General features: G+C 40.9%; 1 protein-coding gene across 2 annotated transcripts in view; it reads left to right on the top strand.

Annotated features, from left to right (window-relative positions):
* The first annotated feature begins 2,749 nt into the window (after nt 1–2,749).
* Nucleotides 2,750–16,800, top strand: part of LOC125461440 (cadherin-like protein 26) — an 80,446-nt gene continuing 66,395 nt past the window's right edge. The window contains exon 1 of one of the 2 annotated variants that reach the window (XM_048550225.2): nt 2,750–2,849. In XM_048550225.2, coding sequence (XP_048406182.2) covers nt 2,814–2,849 — 36 coding nt within the window. In that variant the 5' untranslated portion in view covers nt 2,750–2,813. The remainder of the gene's footprint in view (nt 2,850–16,800) is intronic. The other variant, XM_048550226.2, reaches the window with a different exon arrangement.

Here is a 16,800-nt window from a genome sequence, read left to right as displayed (position 1 = left end):
ATGTATTTATTTATGCTTTTCACAGAGGTGGGGAGTGGGGTGAGGGCAGCAGATGGCTTTGAAGCCCAGTGCTGAATACAAAAGGGGTGTTAATTGTAGTGAAAGAGAAATGGAGATGTATAATTAAGATATGTAAGGGGGGAAAATGGGCCCTTTCTGTTGAGAACAAAGTAAATGAGATAAAAATAAGGGCTGGTGGAAGAATCTAAGAGAGGTGGAGATCATGTGGTCAACCTCTGAAGTTGTGGAATTCAATGTTGACACATTGTGGCTGTAATGTATCCAAGTGGTAAACAAGGTGGTATCCTTGAACTTGCATTGGGCTTTGTTGAAAAACTTTGACATGCCCAGGACAGAAATATTAGCATGACAGCAAGGTGGTTTTTTGAAGTAGTAAGCAATTCGAAGGTTGTGGTCATTACGATGGACAGAGTGGACATTTCCACAAAGTGGTCACCCAGTCTGCTTTTGGCCTTGCCAATATAAAGGGAACTGTTTGTGAGCGGCGAGTCTGCTTTTGGCCTTGCCAATATAAAGGGAACTGTTTGTGAGCGGCGATTACTTAAGGAGTTGGTAATAATAGCCTGCTTCTCCTGTAGCATGTGTTTAGGATTTTACACAGTAAAGAGGGATGAGGCGAATGTGATTTTCTGCAGTTGCATGGGAAGTTGTCACAGTGGAGTGAGGAAGCTTAAGGAGTGATAGAGGCATGTTCCAAGTTGCCACAGAGAGAATGGTCGTTATGCTGGCAGTGGAGGGGAGGGGAAAATGTGTTTTGGCAGAACCCCTATCATTGTTCTGGGAAGGATTGAAGACGATGAGGGCCTTATCAATCACAATCAGGTAGAATCTACTATTGAAGGAAAATGAAGGTCATGTTGGAACCAACTCAGTGGAGTTGACATCATCAAAGCAGATATGGTGGAGACAGAGAAACTGAGGGAATGGAATAGAATCCTTACAAGAAGCACTGTGAAGAGGTGTATTTGAGCTTACTGTCAGAGAGTGAGAGTCATAGATATGCTTCTCCAGGAAGCCAGCCAGCCAAACTACTACTGATCAGGTTAAGATGCTGCATTTGGCAGCTGGGCATTCTAGGCTATTTGAGGTCACCTACCAAGGTCATGTGTATGCTATGTATCATACGCATATACCTAAAGCAAATAACTTTTAACCAGTCACAGTAGAGTGGCTGAGAAAAGATCTTGTGGAAGCAATAAATTAGCATTTATTCTTGCCTGAATTATCAAATAATTAATTTATCAATTTTGGATTTTTTTTATTGTATTGTCTCTTATTTTTGTGATGTGGCGACTAAGTTGATGTCATGGTTAGTGACAAATTAAAAGCAAAGAATTTGAGACTATTAATGAATAAGGAATTAACATTGATGATATTTTTCATAAATTATTTTTTCCATATAAAATCTGGAGAAAATACAGCTCTTTAGACTGCAGCTTCCCTTCCCCTGCCTTCTTCTGGCATCTTTTTCAAGCTCTGCAATGTTTTGCACAGTTGAAAGTCCAGGGATGAGTTTTGCTCCCACCATCCCCTACCCCATTTCAGTGAAATCACAGAATGATGCTGCCCTGAAGGAATTACTCATTCCATTATGTTTAAGCGGGTTTTCTGGAAGATTTATGCACTCTATCCCACTCTGTTGTTCTTTTTCCATTGACCTTCAAATCCCTGCTTCCAATTTTCATCAAATTCATGTTAAATGCATTTGTTGAATGTACTTCTGCTATTCAAGCAGTATTTTCTTATAACCAGGTAACAAATACATCTTAAAGTTTAAGAAGGCAGCTCACAACTACCTTTTCAAGGAAAACTAGGGATAGGCAATAAGCGCTGGTCCAGCCAGTGACATTTATGCACCATAATTGAATAAAAGAAATCTGAAATAAAATAAAGATGATTTATTGACCTCCCAGTCACGAACCATTTCAACTCCCCCTCCCATTCCTCAGACGACATGTCCATCCTGGGCCTCCTTCGGTGCCACGACTATGCTACTCGAAGGCTGCAGGAACAGCAACTCACATTCTGCTTGGGAACCCTGCAGCCCAATGGTATCAATGTGGACTTCACAAGCTTCAAAATTTCCCCTCCCCCTACCGCATCCCAAAACCAGCCCAGCTCATCTCTGCCTCCCTACCCTGTTCTTCTTCTCACCTATCCCCTCCTCCCACCTCAAGCCCCACCCACATCTCCCACCTACTAGCCTCATCCCGCCCTCTCGACATGTCCATCGTCCCTGGACCTATCCCCTCCCTACCTCCCCACCTACACTCACCTTCACTGGCTCCATCCCGGCCTTTTTGACCTGTCTGTCTCTTCTCCACTTACCTTCTTCTCTATCCATCTTGTATCTGCCTCCCCCTCTCTACCTATTAATTTCAGAACCTCTTTCCCCTCCCCCATTTCTGAAGAAGGGTCTAGGCCCAAAATGTCAGCCTTCCTGCACATCTGATGCTGCTTGACCCACTGTCATCCAGCTCTGTACCTTGTTACCTCAAATTCTCTAGCATCTGCAGCTCCTACCATCTCTGAAGATGATTTATTGTTAGCTTTTCTTAGAAGTTGGTAAAAGCATAGGTAAGGATCTATATCGTAACCTTTGACCAGTTATCATTGATAAGCTATCAGTAAAATAGTTAAATATTTACAATATTGTGTAAAGTATGGTTACCACCCATTTCTCTGTTAAAACAGTTTGAGGCTTGTTGAACTGAATTTGTTTTGCAAATGAAGTCATTGAAATGTGTCTTATGCTTAACTGATTTTCACCATCTTGATCACATTCTTTCAGTATGGAGGTAACAATCTTGCTGGTTTTCCTTCTAACAGTAAGTAAAGCATATTATGATTTTGTATTACTATTTTAGTCAGGAAAAATGTGTCTTTGGAACAAGTTATAAATTAATAGGTTCAATGCAAATTTGGCAGCGATATCATTTGCTGTACTCCTAGAATCTCCACTGTAGCCTAACTCCTGGCTGGGTAGATCACCTTTTTTTTATTGGTTTACGCCATTGCTTCTCCCATGGTACTGCTATTGATGTGGCTACTGTAATTATAATCCTGGAATAAAGCAGAATTAGTGACTACAGAAATCTACAGACATAATTTTAATGTTATGTTTTAATGTTACACACCTTTTATTAAATCTCATATCTGCATTTAATGGAAGCTATCCATGTAAATTTATCAGGACGTAAGATCAGTTCCTTGTTAATAGTTGTGGTTAAGTCTTCCAACTGAAGAAGCATCGTAATTATACTGTGACGAGTTCAGAGAGTTATTTAACATAATAAATGTTGATGTAGGAATAGATGTTGGAAATAATTTAAAAATCCATATATAGCTTAGCTTTCTAGTATTTTAAATAGATAGTATCGTACCTCTGATTGTTTTCTGCTTTTCTAGTCCCATATTATTTGCTTGGGTACATTGAAAAAAATATTTTAATCAATTGCCATTTATTCATTTGAGCTGGGCTCTTAAGTGGCTTGGGTAGGAAACCCTAACGTTAAATGGAAAGGCTTGTGTTGTTTCTTATGCCTTTGCTTTCTAGCTACATATTCATATTTATTTCAACCGTCCATTCCCTGTGAGAATAGAATGGCATGCTTATTATGTCTTTCAATTTCAGCACAAGTGCGTCAGTTGCTAAATAATAAGAACTGAGCATAGGGTGCTTCCAGTATCACAGTGTCTGCCGACAGCTGATGAAAATGCCGAGTGATTTTTCACTTAAGCAAGTTGTAAACTAACTGATGTATTTTTATTTCGTCTGAATTGTGGTGACTGGTTAACAATTCAAATGTTTGGAGAAAGCCATCAGAATTACTTCTTTCTCTTTCAAGTTTGGTAGCATATTTGTTCGAATGCAATTGTGGATCTCAGATTTTGCAACTTTTACTAGACTTTCGACCAAAAAATGTACCTCTGCTAGATCATATGCCTGGCAACACGTTTCCCCGATTAGTAAATTCAGGTTGATGGTGAAGTTGCTGAATTTCTTCTCTGTCTTGCTATTTTATGGCTTTTTTGTTTCTGCTGTAAAACGTCAACTTGCCTGCTTCTCCAATGCTGCTTGTCCTGCTGTGCTCCTCCCGATCTACAACATGTTATCTCATTTGTATTGTCGTTTTCTGTCTATAATAGTTAAATTGCATTTGAAATTCATAAACTCAATGCTTTGCTTTTTAATATTTACTCATGGGTCATGTGACCAGCAGCATTTATTCCTGTCCCTAGTTGTGCTTGAGAGCTTAGTACTGATCTGCTTTCTGGAACTGCAACAGTTCCCATGCTGTAGATAAAACAACAATGCTATTATGGAGGGAATTCCAGGATTTTGAAGGAATGGCAATATATTTCAAAATCAGGAGCAAAACTGGCTTAAAGTGAGACTTGCTTATGGTGGCGATTTTATGTTTTTGCTGTCCTTGTCTTTTTTAGAAGGTAGTGGTCATGGCTTTGGAAGGAGCTGTCTAAGAATATTTGTTGAATTTCTGCAGTGTACCTTGTAGATTATGGAATCTCTGCTGAGCAAATGGAGGTCATTTGGCCCAGCAAGTCTGCACAAACCCTCTGAAGTGCATCCCACTCTATCCCCATAACCCCACACTTACCATAGTTAACCCACTGAACATCCCTGAACTGAATGGAGCAATTTAGCATGGTCAATCTATCTAAATGGCCTGTCTGTGGGTTAACTTACTTACTCACTCTGGGTGTGTGCAATGTGGACCTTGCAGCTGCTCCTGAGATTGCAGGCTTACTTGCAGATTTATTATAGTTTTATTACAGTTATTATATTTCACTAATATAAGATTTTTATTTGTTTCCTTTCAAATGAAAAAGAACCCAAAACACTGAACAAAAACAATCACTGAAGAGGGGTCCCGACCCGAAACGTCAAGCTTTTCTGCCCCTTTGTTGCTGCTTGGCCCGCTGTGTTCATCCAGCTTCACACTGTGTTATCTCAGATTCTCCAGCATCGGCAGCCCCTACCATCTCAAAAACAATCACCTATTTTACTAACAGTTTTTTTTACGAGCTTATCAGACGCCTACAGTGAACAACTGAAGTTCTTTTTGTCTAAATTTAGAAACATTAAAAAAAATACTCATTTTAAGGAGCGTTTTTTAAAACATTGCATGAGTGTGTTTTTGAACAGTCGAGTTGTGTTTTTGGTTTGCGGAGCCCTACAGATGATTGACTTTGCAGGGGATATTTTTTAATATCCACGGAATTATTGAAGAGGAGTGGTTTTAATTCAGTTCATCAGTAAAGTGGTTGATTTTACCTAAGTTTTATACGTTTGATTTCTTTTCAAGTTTTCTTTTTGCAGTTTCACATTACTTTCTGTTGCAATGTAAGGTAGTTTATTTTATATATAAGGTGTTATTGAAAGTGGCTTTTTGTTTAGGCTTAATGATACTGAAGGCATATATGAGGCAGAGAGTGAGTTGGGTAGTAGACTTAGAAAAATGATTACAAAGCAGTATCGGTCAGATAGATGCGTGACTGTCAGGAAAAGTGAGAAGTTATTTAAAGTCTCCTGTGGCGATTCCTCTATCAAATAGATATTCAGTTTTGGGTACTGTTGAAAAGAATAGTCTCTGAGGAAAATAGAAGGTATAGTCAGTTATTGGACACCAGGGATGATTCTTATGTTAGGCAGCATTTGAAAATATTTAAAAAAGAATTGTTATAGGGGACTCTCCTGTCAGGGGCACAGACAGATTCTGTGGCAGTGAATGTAAATATAGGGTGGTATGTTGCTTTGCTGGTGTTGGGATTAAGGGCGTCTATAAATATTTCAAGCATATTTGAAATAACTACAAGAAGGCAGGTATCCCATCATCAAATCACCCTTTATTTACATGCGAACTGAACAAATACTCTGAACAGCCAGCTCAGAGTTAGTGCCTAGATAGAAGAGACTGTCAATGGCTGAAGAGCTGGTGTATTGTTCAGGGATTCAGGTTTTTGGACAGTTAGAATCTCTTCTGGGACAGAAAAGGCCTGTTCAAAAAGGATGGGTTTAAATTGAACTAGAATGGGACCAATATCTTAGCAGGGAGATTTGCCAGTTCGATTAAGGGGAGACTTTATGCAGATGGACATGGGAGTGAAAAGGCGTATGAACTCAGGACATGTTTAGGACCATGGGATTGGAGTATCATAACTACTACAGACAGTCGGCTGAGGGATGGACAAGACAGGCAGCTCAATGTTCTGGATTTTAGATGCATTAGGAAGGATAGAAAGAGAGCCAAGAAAGACAGGGGAGTGATGTTTTTGATTCAAGAAAATATGATGGTTGCAACTAAGGAAGATATTGCTGAAAAATCATCCAGCAAAAATATACGGGTAGGAATTAGAAATAACAAAGGAAAGAGCACCTTGATAGGATTGTTCCATAACTTCCCTGCACCCCCCTACCCCCCAAATTTTGAGAGAAATTGAGATCTCAGACATATGTAAGTATGGTAAGGTTGTAATTATGGGGGTTTTAATTTTCCAAATGTTGACTGGGGTACCACAGTGTTAAAGGTTGGATGATGAAGAGTTTGTCAAATGATGTACAAGAAAATTTTCTTTATCAATATGTGAAAGTTCCAAACAGAGAAGGAGCAAAAGCTAACCTTCTTTTGGGGAATAAGATGGAGCAGTTGATTGAAGCGAAAGTAGGGTAATATTTTGGATCTAATTCAATAAGTTTTAAAATAACTATGGAAAATGATTAACCTGCCATAAAAGTTAAAGCTTTGACTTGGAGTAAGACAAGTTTTAATGGTATAAGATAATAACTTCTAAAAGTTGATTGGAGTAGATTGTTCACAGGTAAAAGGACATCTGACAAGTGACAGGCATTCAAGTATGTGATGACATGAGTTCAAAGGCATTATGTTCCTGTTAGAGTGAAGGGTAGGGCTGGTAAGATTAAGGTATAAAAGATGAAGAAAGATATTGAGGTTCTAGTCAAGAATAAAAGAGAACCTATTTTAGATATAAACAACTTGGTTCAAATGAATCTCTTAATCAATATAAAGAGTGGGGGGCATTCTGAAGAAAGAAATCAGGGAAGCAAAGAGGAGATAGCATCAGCAGATAAGGTTAAGGATAATCCAAAAAAAACCTGCAAGTACATTAAGTGTAAGAGAGTAATCAGTGTGTGTGCAGGGGTCCTTAAAGATCAAAGAGGTCATCTTTGTGATGAACCCCAGGAGATGGGAATGATACTAAATGAGTGTTTTGCCTCTGTTTTTACCGTGAAGAAAGAAATGGAGATTAGAAAACTGGGGGAAATAAATATTGATGTATTAAAACAGTTCACATTACACCTGGAGGAAACCCACACAAATACAAAAAGAATGCAAATGTTGTTTGGACAGTCACCCAAGGCTGGAATTGAACCCAGTTCCCCCATTGTTGCAAGGCAGTAGCACGAACCACTGGGCCACCCCTGTAGATAATGTACGCTGCTGTTAATATTGCCAGCAGTGGCAGAAGTGTATATTAATGGATGGTGGTGTCATTCAAGCAGGCTGATTTATCCTGGAAACAGTCAAGCTTCTTGAATGTTGTTGAAGCAGCACTCACTCAGGCAAATGGAGGGTATTCCATCACACTCCTGACTGTACCTTTGTAGGTTACGGTCAAGCTTTTGGGGAGTGAGGAAGTGTGTTACTTGCTGCAGTCTTTGTAGCTTCTGACCTGCTCTTGTGGCCACTGTATGTATATGGTTAGATTTTGGTCAATGGTAACTTCCAAGGTATTGATAGCGAGGAATTTAGTGATTGTAATGCCATTGAATGAGAAGGTGATGTGATTAGATTGTGTCATTTTGGAGATAACATCACTTACCATCTGTGTGGCATGAATGTTACTTGCTACTTTTCAGCCCAAGCCTGGATATTGTCCAGGTCTTATTGCATTTATACATGAACCACTTCAGTATCTGAGGAGTTGCGAATGCTGCTGAACATAATGCAATCATCGGTGAACATCCTTACTTCTGACTTTATGATGGACAGAAGGTCATTGATAAAGCAGCCGAAGGTAGTTGGGCCCAGGATACTACCCCAAGGAACTCCTGCAGAGATACTCTGGAGCTGAGAGGTTTGACCTCCATGAACTACAATCATCTTCCTATCTGTTGGGTATGACTCCAAACAAAAGAGTTTTAACCTAATACCTATTGGCGCCAGTTTTGCTAGGGGTCTTCAATTCCGGAGTTGCAGCTTTGATGTTAAAGGCTGTCACTCTCCCAAACCCTTGGAATTCAGCTCCTTTGATCATGTTTGAACCAAGCTGAAATGAGGTTAGGAGCTGGGTGGTCCTAGACAGCAGTGAGCATGTTATCCCTGAGCAGTGCTGCTTCATAGCACTGCTGATGACTGTCTCCGTCACTTCCTTGCATTTCAAAGCTCATTGATTTATATTGAATTCCATTGCCCCAGTTATTTTTTTACAGGTTTTAAATATTTTCAAAAAGTGCCAAATCACATGCTGGTTAAAACCCACAACGTAGCACAAATTTTGAGCATGACTTAACTTGCGATACAATGCATCAATGTTTGCCTGGTGTTTTAAGAATACATGGAAAGAATTCCAAGTCTGGCCCTGGTACTTTGAGAATAAGAACTCACGTTTAAACAGTGGCTGTAGGATTGTTGTGGCTGCATAAATCCAGTTGTGTTTCTTCAGGAATATAAAGTTTGTTGGCTTTGTTGTGTGTGATTTCAATCCCACACCAATATGCCTGACATTTAAATAGCCTCTGAAGTAAGCCTAGCTATTCAGTTTTAGAAAAATGATACAACAGGAGACACAGTAGCATAGAATGAGCGGGGAATAGTCCTGGGATCCTAAAATACTTCATAAGCAATGAAGCAATTCATGAAACAATGCTTACTCATATACATGAACAGATTTGAGAGGACTAGACCATTTGTCAAGGGAAGAAATGCTGATTAAATAAATAAAGCTGTTTCACTGACTGCTTGGTATTGATTCTGGTAAATTCTATTTGCCACTGGGGAAGAATATCAGAATGTAACGCTAACCAGTAAAGCATTTTCTCCTCTCGACTTGTTGGCTATCACAAGTGAATTCATCACAGAAGACTCAAAATGCTGAATGAAAACTTAAGAGAGACTTAACTTTAGTGCCATATGATGTTGATTCTCCCTCTCTCTGACTGCACCAAAGCTTCCCTACCATGCCAGTCATTTATGTATTGTACAGACGCTTGAAAGTGGGAGCAACCATTAGGGAAGTTGAAGTCACCCTTGAGAACAACCCAATTACTTCTGCACCTTTCCAAAATCTGTCTCCCAAACTGTTTCTCAGTGTCTCTGTTGCAAATAGGTGGTTGAGAGAAAACTCCCAAGAAAGTGACTGATCCTTTCCTGTTTCTGCTTTCCACACATACTGACTCAGTGGAGAAACCCTCCACAACCTCCCTTTCTGTAGCTGTGACACCATCCAAGACTTAACTTGCTTACTTGAGGGGTCTAATTTTAGTCGCTACATGCAGTAAAGTTTAAATCATTGTGAAATTTCTTAATAAGGACCTGAATTAAAGATAACTTGTGGTGATTTACCCAGAACGTACTGTACAACACAGGATTGTGTCAAAATCAGATCTGCAGCATCTACCAGCAGCTTACACGACGTGTACATCAAGCAAATTGTGAAACTGAAAGCTGTTGTGAAACTAGAAAGGTTTTAGAAAAGAATTACGAGGACGTTGCCAGGGTTGGAGGGTTTGAGCTGCAGGGAGAGGCTGAATAGACTGGGGTTATTTTCCCTTGAGATTCAGAGACTGAGGGGGGACCTTGTGGAGGTGTATAAAATCATGAGGGGCATGAATAGGGTAAATAGACAAGGTCTTTTCTCAAGGGTGGGGGAGTCAAAAACTAGAGGGCAGAGGTTTAAGGTGAGAGGGGAAAGAGATGAAAGTGGCACAAAGGACAATTTTTCACGCAGAATGTAGTGCGTGTATGGAATGACCACCAGAGGAAGTGGTGGAGGCTGGTATAATTGCACATAAAAGACATCTGGATATGTATATAAAATGGAAAGGTTTAGTGGGATAAGGGCCAAATGCTAGTAAATGGGATTAGTTTTATAAAAGATATCTGGTTGGCATGGATGAGTTGGACTAAAGGGTTTGTTTCCTTTCTATATCTCTCTATGACTAAATTACTAAGAATCCCTACAGTGTGGAAACAGGCTCCTCGGCCCAATAAGTCCACACCGGCCCTCAGAGCATCCCACCCAGACCCATCCCCCTATAACACACCTAATTTACACATCCCTGAACACTGTGGGCAATTTATCATGGCCGATCCACCTAGCCTGCACATCTTTGGACTGTGGGAGTTAAACTGGAGCACCTGGAGGAAACCTTCACAGACACGGGGAGAATGTGCAAAGTCCACACAGACAGTTGGAATCAAACCCGGGCCCTGGTGCTGTGAGGCTGCAGTGCTAACCACTGAGTCACCATGTTGCGCCTAAATGGCCACACCTGAAAGTTGAAGGCAAGCAGTCCCTAGTGAGGTCAGGAGATATGATCACATTTGGTCAAAGAGCCCATCCAATTCCAGGTCAGGATATTGCTTTCTGTCAGTCTGGTACTTGGTCCTATAAAAATCCAGAGATCCAAGTCCTTGCACTCGAGTCCACAGTTAGTCCTACAGGTCAGCACAACCAATCCAGGGATCACCATAGGTCAGTCGGGTGTTGCAGAGATATCAGTCTGGGGTTTGGGCTGTGCTCTGTTGCAGTTGTCCTGCCAAAGCAGTTTGGAGAGTGGACCATGATTAGTCCTAGCAGTTTGCAAAATTATGGTCAGGGAGCTTATCATGGGGCAGTCTATGGAGTCTTGGAGAGAGCGTGTAAGTAAAGGCTTGGGATGTATTTGCTGAGGGAATGATTACAATGAAAACAGGTCATCCAAGATAGAAAGGTGGGGTCTCATAGAACATGGCATGGGACTGGAATCTCTTAGAGGGGACATTATCACAGGTCACAGGCACTCTGGTCTCTACACAGGGAGGATGCATGACCAACAAGGTCATGGAAGTTCACAAAACTATGGGCTTCAAGGATAAAATAACATGTTAACAATTCTATACAGGGGTTCAGCAGAAATGGGAAAGGCTGAAAGATCAATGCTGACACAGGAAAAACAACATTAATGGAATAAAAGGGATAAGGAATGAATCATCCTGAATCTCAGGTGGGGATCTGACTCCGATGAATGCAAAGTTGGAATTTTGCCCTGTTGAATTGAAGATCAATTGTGCAACAGCTGAATAAAAAGGCTGATACAGGAGACAAAATGTGTGCAGTACGTTACTGTTGCCTCCCTCAAAGGAGGAACTAAACATTTGAAACTTAAGAACCTGGTAAATGCAATTGCACTAGTTCTAACTGCAGTGATTTGGTTCTGCCATCCATCTGGCTTCAATTTGCTCACTTCATTGACAGCTCATTCATTGTCAAAGAATGGAGCTGAAGACTTGTGGCATTAAGCAATTATGGCCATTATATTGTGTGTGATATCTGTCTCCTTGTCATGTCAGTTAAGCAAATGTAAACAAGCAAATATATTTTCATCACGTGAACTTTTCATATCAGAAACACATTCCATAGTTAGGACTGGAACAACATTTCAGAGCTGGCACTCTTGCACACTAGACTTGTAAGTTGACAATGACATGGGCTACGATGTACAAGCATGTCTCTTCTTTGGGTGCTATCAACTGTATCCACATTTCTTTGAGACTGTCTATCATTAACCCTCAAAGGCTGTCCACAGAGAAGACTCATCAATTCTCAAATTACCCAGTACAACTGATATCCTGGGAGCTGCCATGACTCTTTCATACTCAAGAAGTCATAGGAACCTGACTCTCCAAAATCTGCAGCCCATGCAGCAATGCAAGCAAGGGATAAGGCTACCCTCTCCAAATATGGTTGGTGAGACCTTTATGAAGCCCTCAGATTAATGCAGAACAAAGAAACAAGTCTGCTCAAGCTTCCACCATGACAACACTGAACTAGACCATATCCTTCCATAATGTACAGTTTTTGATGCTGTGGCAGGACATTGGAGCAGAGTCCAGATAAAATGTGCTAAATGGCACTGAGGCTGGCTGAGCCATTCACAACTGGAGATGATAAAGCTCGGGATTTCCTGGATAAAGAAGAAATTGGGGATCAATAGAAATCCTCTAAGGTTGAAGATAATGATGAGGACATTGACAAGTAGGGCCATTCAAGAGAGCACGGCAAAGTGATGAAGCATTGAGCACCCAATGCCAGAGAGAAACTCGAAGTAACTGGCTTCTAAGATGAATGAGCCAGTTTGGACTTTAATTGTTGAAGTTTCTGCTGCTAAGCTGGGGAGCAGGCCCTGCTGCATGTAAAGGAGATGTGAACCTTTGTTGTTGTTGCAGCCTTTGACTTTTGTGTTGATGCATTTATGTCTCTTTATCACTCTGTTGGAAAGGGAGGTTGTGGAGGGGGATTTCTCCACTGAGTCAGTACAGGTGGAAAGCAGAAATAGGAAAGGAGAAGTCACTTGCTTGGGAGTTTTCTCTCAACCCCCCCCCCCCAGTTGCAATAGAGACACGGAGGAACAGTTCAGGAGACAGATTTTGGAAAGGTGTAGAAGTAATTGGGTTGTTGTCAGGGATGACTTCAACTTCCCTGATGTAGACTGGAACCTCCTAAGTGCAAATAGTTTGGATGGATCAGATTTTATCAGGTGTGTCCAGGAAGGATTTCTGACTCAATATGTAGATAGACTGACTAGAGAGGAGGCCATATTGGATTTGGTGCTTGGCAATGAACTGGGCAATGTATCAGATCTCTCAGTGGGAGACCATTTTGACGATATTGATCACAACTCCCTGGCCTTTACAATAGTCACAGAGAGGGATAGGAGCAAGCTGTATGGGAAAGCATTTAACTGCGGCATGGGTAATTACAATACTATTCGGCAAGAACTATGGAACAGCAATTGGCATCAGAAGTTCTCAGAGAAATGCATGATAGAATTGTGGAGGCTATTGAGGGAGGAATTGCTGTAGGTACTGAATAGGTTTGTCCCACTGAGGCAAGGAAAGGGTGGTAAGGTGAAGGAACCTTGGATGATGAGACAAGTGGCATACCTAGTCAGGAGGCAGGAAGCTTACTTAAGGTTGAGGAAGCAAGGATCGGACAGGACTCTAGAGAGTTACAAGATAGCCAGGAAGGAACTGAAAAATTGACTAAGGAGAGCTAGACGGGGGTATGAGAAAATCTTGGCAAGTAGGATCAAGAAAAACCCCAAGGCATTTCTATACTTGCGTGAGGAACAAGAGGATGGCCAGAGTTAGGGTAGGACCAATCAGGGATAGTGGAGAGAACTTGTGCTTGGAGGTCAGGGAGGCCCTTAATGAATACTTTTCATCAGTATTCACTGGTGAGAGGAACCTTGACGTTTGTGGGGACGGCATGAAACAAGCTGATATGCTTGAACAGGTTGATGTTAGGAAGGAGGATGTGCTAGAAACTTTGAAAAAGCATGAGGATAGCTAAGTCTCCTGGCCCAGACGGGATATACCCAAGGTTTCTATGGGAAGCAAGGGGAGAGAATGTTGCCCCTTTGGCAATGATCCTTGTGTCCTCACTATCCACTGGAATAGTACTAAGAGATTGGAGGGTGGCAAATGTCATTCCTTTATTCAAGAAAGGGAATAGGGATAATCCTGGAAATTATAAACTGGTCAGTCTTACCTCTGTGGTGGGCAAATTATTGGAGAGGATTCTGAGAGATAGTGTTTATGATTATTTGGAAAAACACAGTTTGATTAGAAATAGTCAGCATGGCTTTGTGAGGGGCAGATCATGCCTCACAAGCCTTATTGAATTCTTTGAGGATGTGACAAAACACATTAATTAAGGTAGAGCAGTGGATGTGGTGTATATAGATTTTAGCAAGGTATTTGATAAAGTCCCACATGGCAAACTCATTGAGAATGTGAGGAGGCATGGTATTCAGGGAAATTTGGCCGTCAGGATACAAAACTGGCTGTCCAATAGAAGACAGAGGCTGGTAGTTGGTGGAAAGTATTTAGCCTGTAGCTCGGTGATCAGTAGTGTTCAGCAGGGATTTGTTCTGGGACCTCTGCTCTTTGTGACCTTTATCAAAGACTTGGATGAGGAAATGAAGGGTGGGTTAGTAAGTTTGCCGATGGCCCGAAAGTTGGTGGAGTTGTGAATATGTGGAGGGTTGTCGTTGGTTGCAATGGGACATTGACAGAATGCTGAGCTAGGCATAGAAGTAGCACATGAAATTCAACCCAGAAAAGTGCAGAGTGATTCATTTTGGAAGGTTGAATTTTAATGCAGAATATAGGGTTAATGGCAGGATCTTTGGCTGTCTGGAGGAACAGAGGCATCTTGGGTTCCACATCCATAGATCCCTCAAAGTTTTTAACTTTGATAGGGTTGTAAAGAAGGCTTATGGTGTGATGGCTTTCATTGGCAGGGGAATTGAATTTAAGAGCTGTGAGGTTATAGTGCAGCTCTATAAATCTCTGATTAGACCACACTTGGAATATTGTGTTCAGTTCTGGTCACCTCATTACAGGAAAGATGTGGAAGCTGTAGAAAGGGTGCAGAAGAGATTTACCAGGATGCTCTCTGGACTGGAGGGCAGGTCTTATGAGGAAAAGTTGAGGGAGCTAGGGCTTTTTTAATTGGGGTGAAGAAGGATGACAGTGACTTGATAGAAGTGTACAAGATGATGAAAGGCATAGATAGAATGGGCAGCCAGAGGCTTTTTCCCTGGGTAGAAATGACGATCATGAGGGGAGGTAATTTTCAGGTGATTGGAGGAAGATATAGTGGAGATGTCAGAGGTAGGCTCTTTATATAGAGAGTGGTGGGCATGTGGAATACACTGCCAGCAGTGGTCGTGAATTCAGATACTTTAGAGACTATTAAGCAACTCTTGAATAGGCACATGGAGGATAGTGAAATGTAGGATATGCAGGGTAGATTTATCCTAGTAGGATAATAGTTTGGCACAACATCATGGGACGAAGGGCCTGTACTGTGCTATACTTTTCTCTATTCTATCTTCTATGTTCTATGTTCTCACAACCATTAAGAACCAGACAAGACCCCCTTAAAATATACTACTAAGTTAGCCTACAGCCTAACATTTCTTACTTTAAAGACAAGTGCCAAACATTTCATTCTGGATGCAATTCGATCGGTCAAACTGTCTGATTTGAAGCAAAACACACTTTTTTCATGCACTATATGTAAGCTACAACAAAAGAGCAAGGAAATTTGAATAACGTAACTTTAACAGAAAGATTAACAGTATAATAGATTATTTTACTAGGAAGCAATAACTAGTCCAACATACAACATCCTATAAAAACACCCTTGGCGAAGGCAACATCAATAAAATAGATTCACACACAATTCTAGCAGCCCAGAAAGAAAAACATCAAGAGAAAACGCCGACAGTGTAGCAGGGAAAGGTATACATTCGCTTTCAAACCCTGTTTAGACCCCAGCAATAACTGCAACTGAAAAACTAAACAAAAACCTAAAAATCCTGGATCTTTGGATATTTGATCTGACCACATGAATTCAGGCTGCGTCTCTTGTCCTAACTTTAAAATTAGACCCAAGGCCTCACAAGCTGTTTACTTCGAGTTTTTAAATCTTTTTCCTCTCACCATATAAACAGGTGATCCCTGGGTCTTGAAATCCCCCACCCTAGAGAAAAGTCACATACCACTCACCTTATCTTATAACCCTTGCGATTTTGTAAACCTCTATAAAGTCAGCCCTCAACTTCCTATGCTCCAGTGAAAAAAAGTCCCAGCCTATCTAACCTCTCCCTCAAACTCAAACCCTCCATTCCTGACCACATCCTGGTACATCTCTTCTGAACCATCTCCAGCTTAATAATACCCTTCTTATAGCAGGGAAATCATAACTGGACACAGAACTCCCAAAAAAAAGGCCTCACCAATCAATATGGCTTCCCAACTCCAAACTCAAAGGTCTGAGCAATGAAGGCAAGTGTGTTAAATACCTACTGAACCACCCTATCTATCTTTCAGCGAATTTCAAGGAATTGCATACCTGAACGTCTAGGTCTCCCTGTTCCACAATAATAACTAAGGCTATATTTTTAGTTGTATAAGTCCTGCCTTTGTTTGTTTTACCAAAATGCAATACCTCATACGTATCCAAATTAAACTCCATCTTGTATTCCTCAGACCTATTGACCCAATTGATCAAAATCTCTTTGTAATCTTAGATAATCTCCTTCACTGTCCACTTTCCCATCGAGTTACCTCCTTAAATTCTTCTGCAGGGCAACCCTCGTCCTTTGTGGCAACAAAGCATCCACTTGATCAAAGTGGTGTCAAAGCAGTTTTGTTTATGCAATCTTGACTCCCTGGTATGGCTAACTGCTTTCAATTACTGTTCTTGTCTTTACTACTTTATTCCAGACAGAGTTATTCTGCGTCATTCCGTGTATAACTGTTTATCTTTTGTTAACTTATTCAATCCATGAACTGCTACTAAAGTTCTGAAATCTACCATATCACAAGTGACAGGTTCACCTTCTCGATTTTTCATTTCTTCCCACTGTGACAAACTGTAGGCGTCTCCCCCGGCACTATAATGAAACAATGCAGGCTGGCACCCTCCAGGTAAATGAAAAATGAGGGAGTGCTGAGAAAGCAA

Source organism: Stegostoma tigrinum, chromosome 19 (assembly GCF_030684315.1).
Source record: "Stegostoma tigrinum isolate sSteTig4 chromosome 19, sSteTig4.hap1, whole genome shotgun sequence".
Taxonomy (NCBI): Eukaryota; Metazoa; Chordata; class Chondrichthyes; order Orectolobiformes; family Stegostomatidae; genus Stegostoma; species Stegostoma tigrinum.
This window is presented reverse-complemented; position numbering and strand designations above follow the sequence as displayed.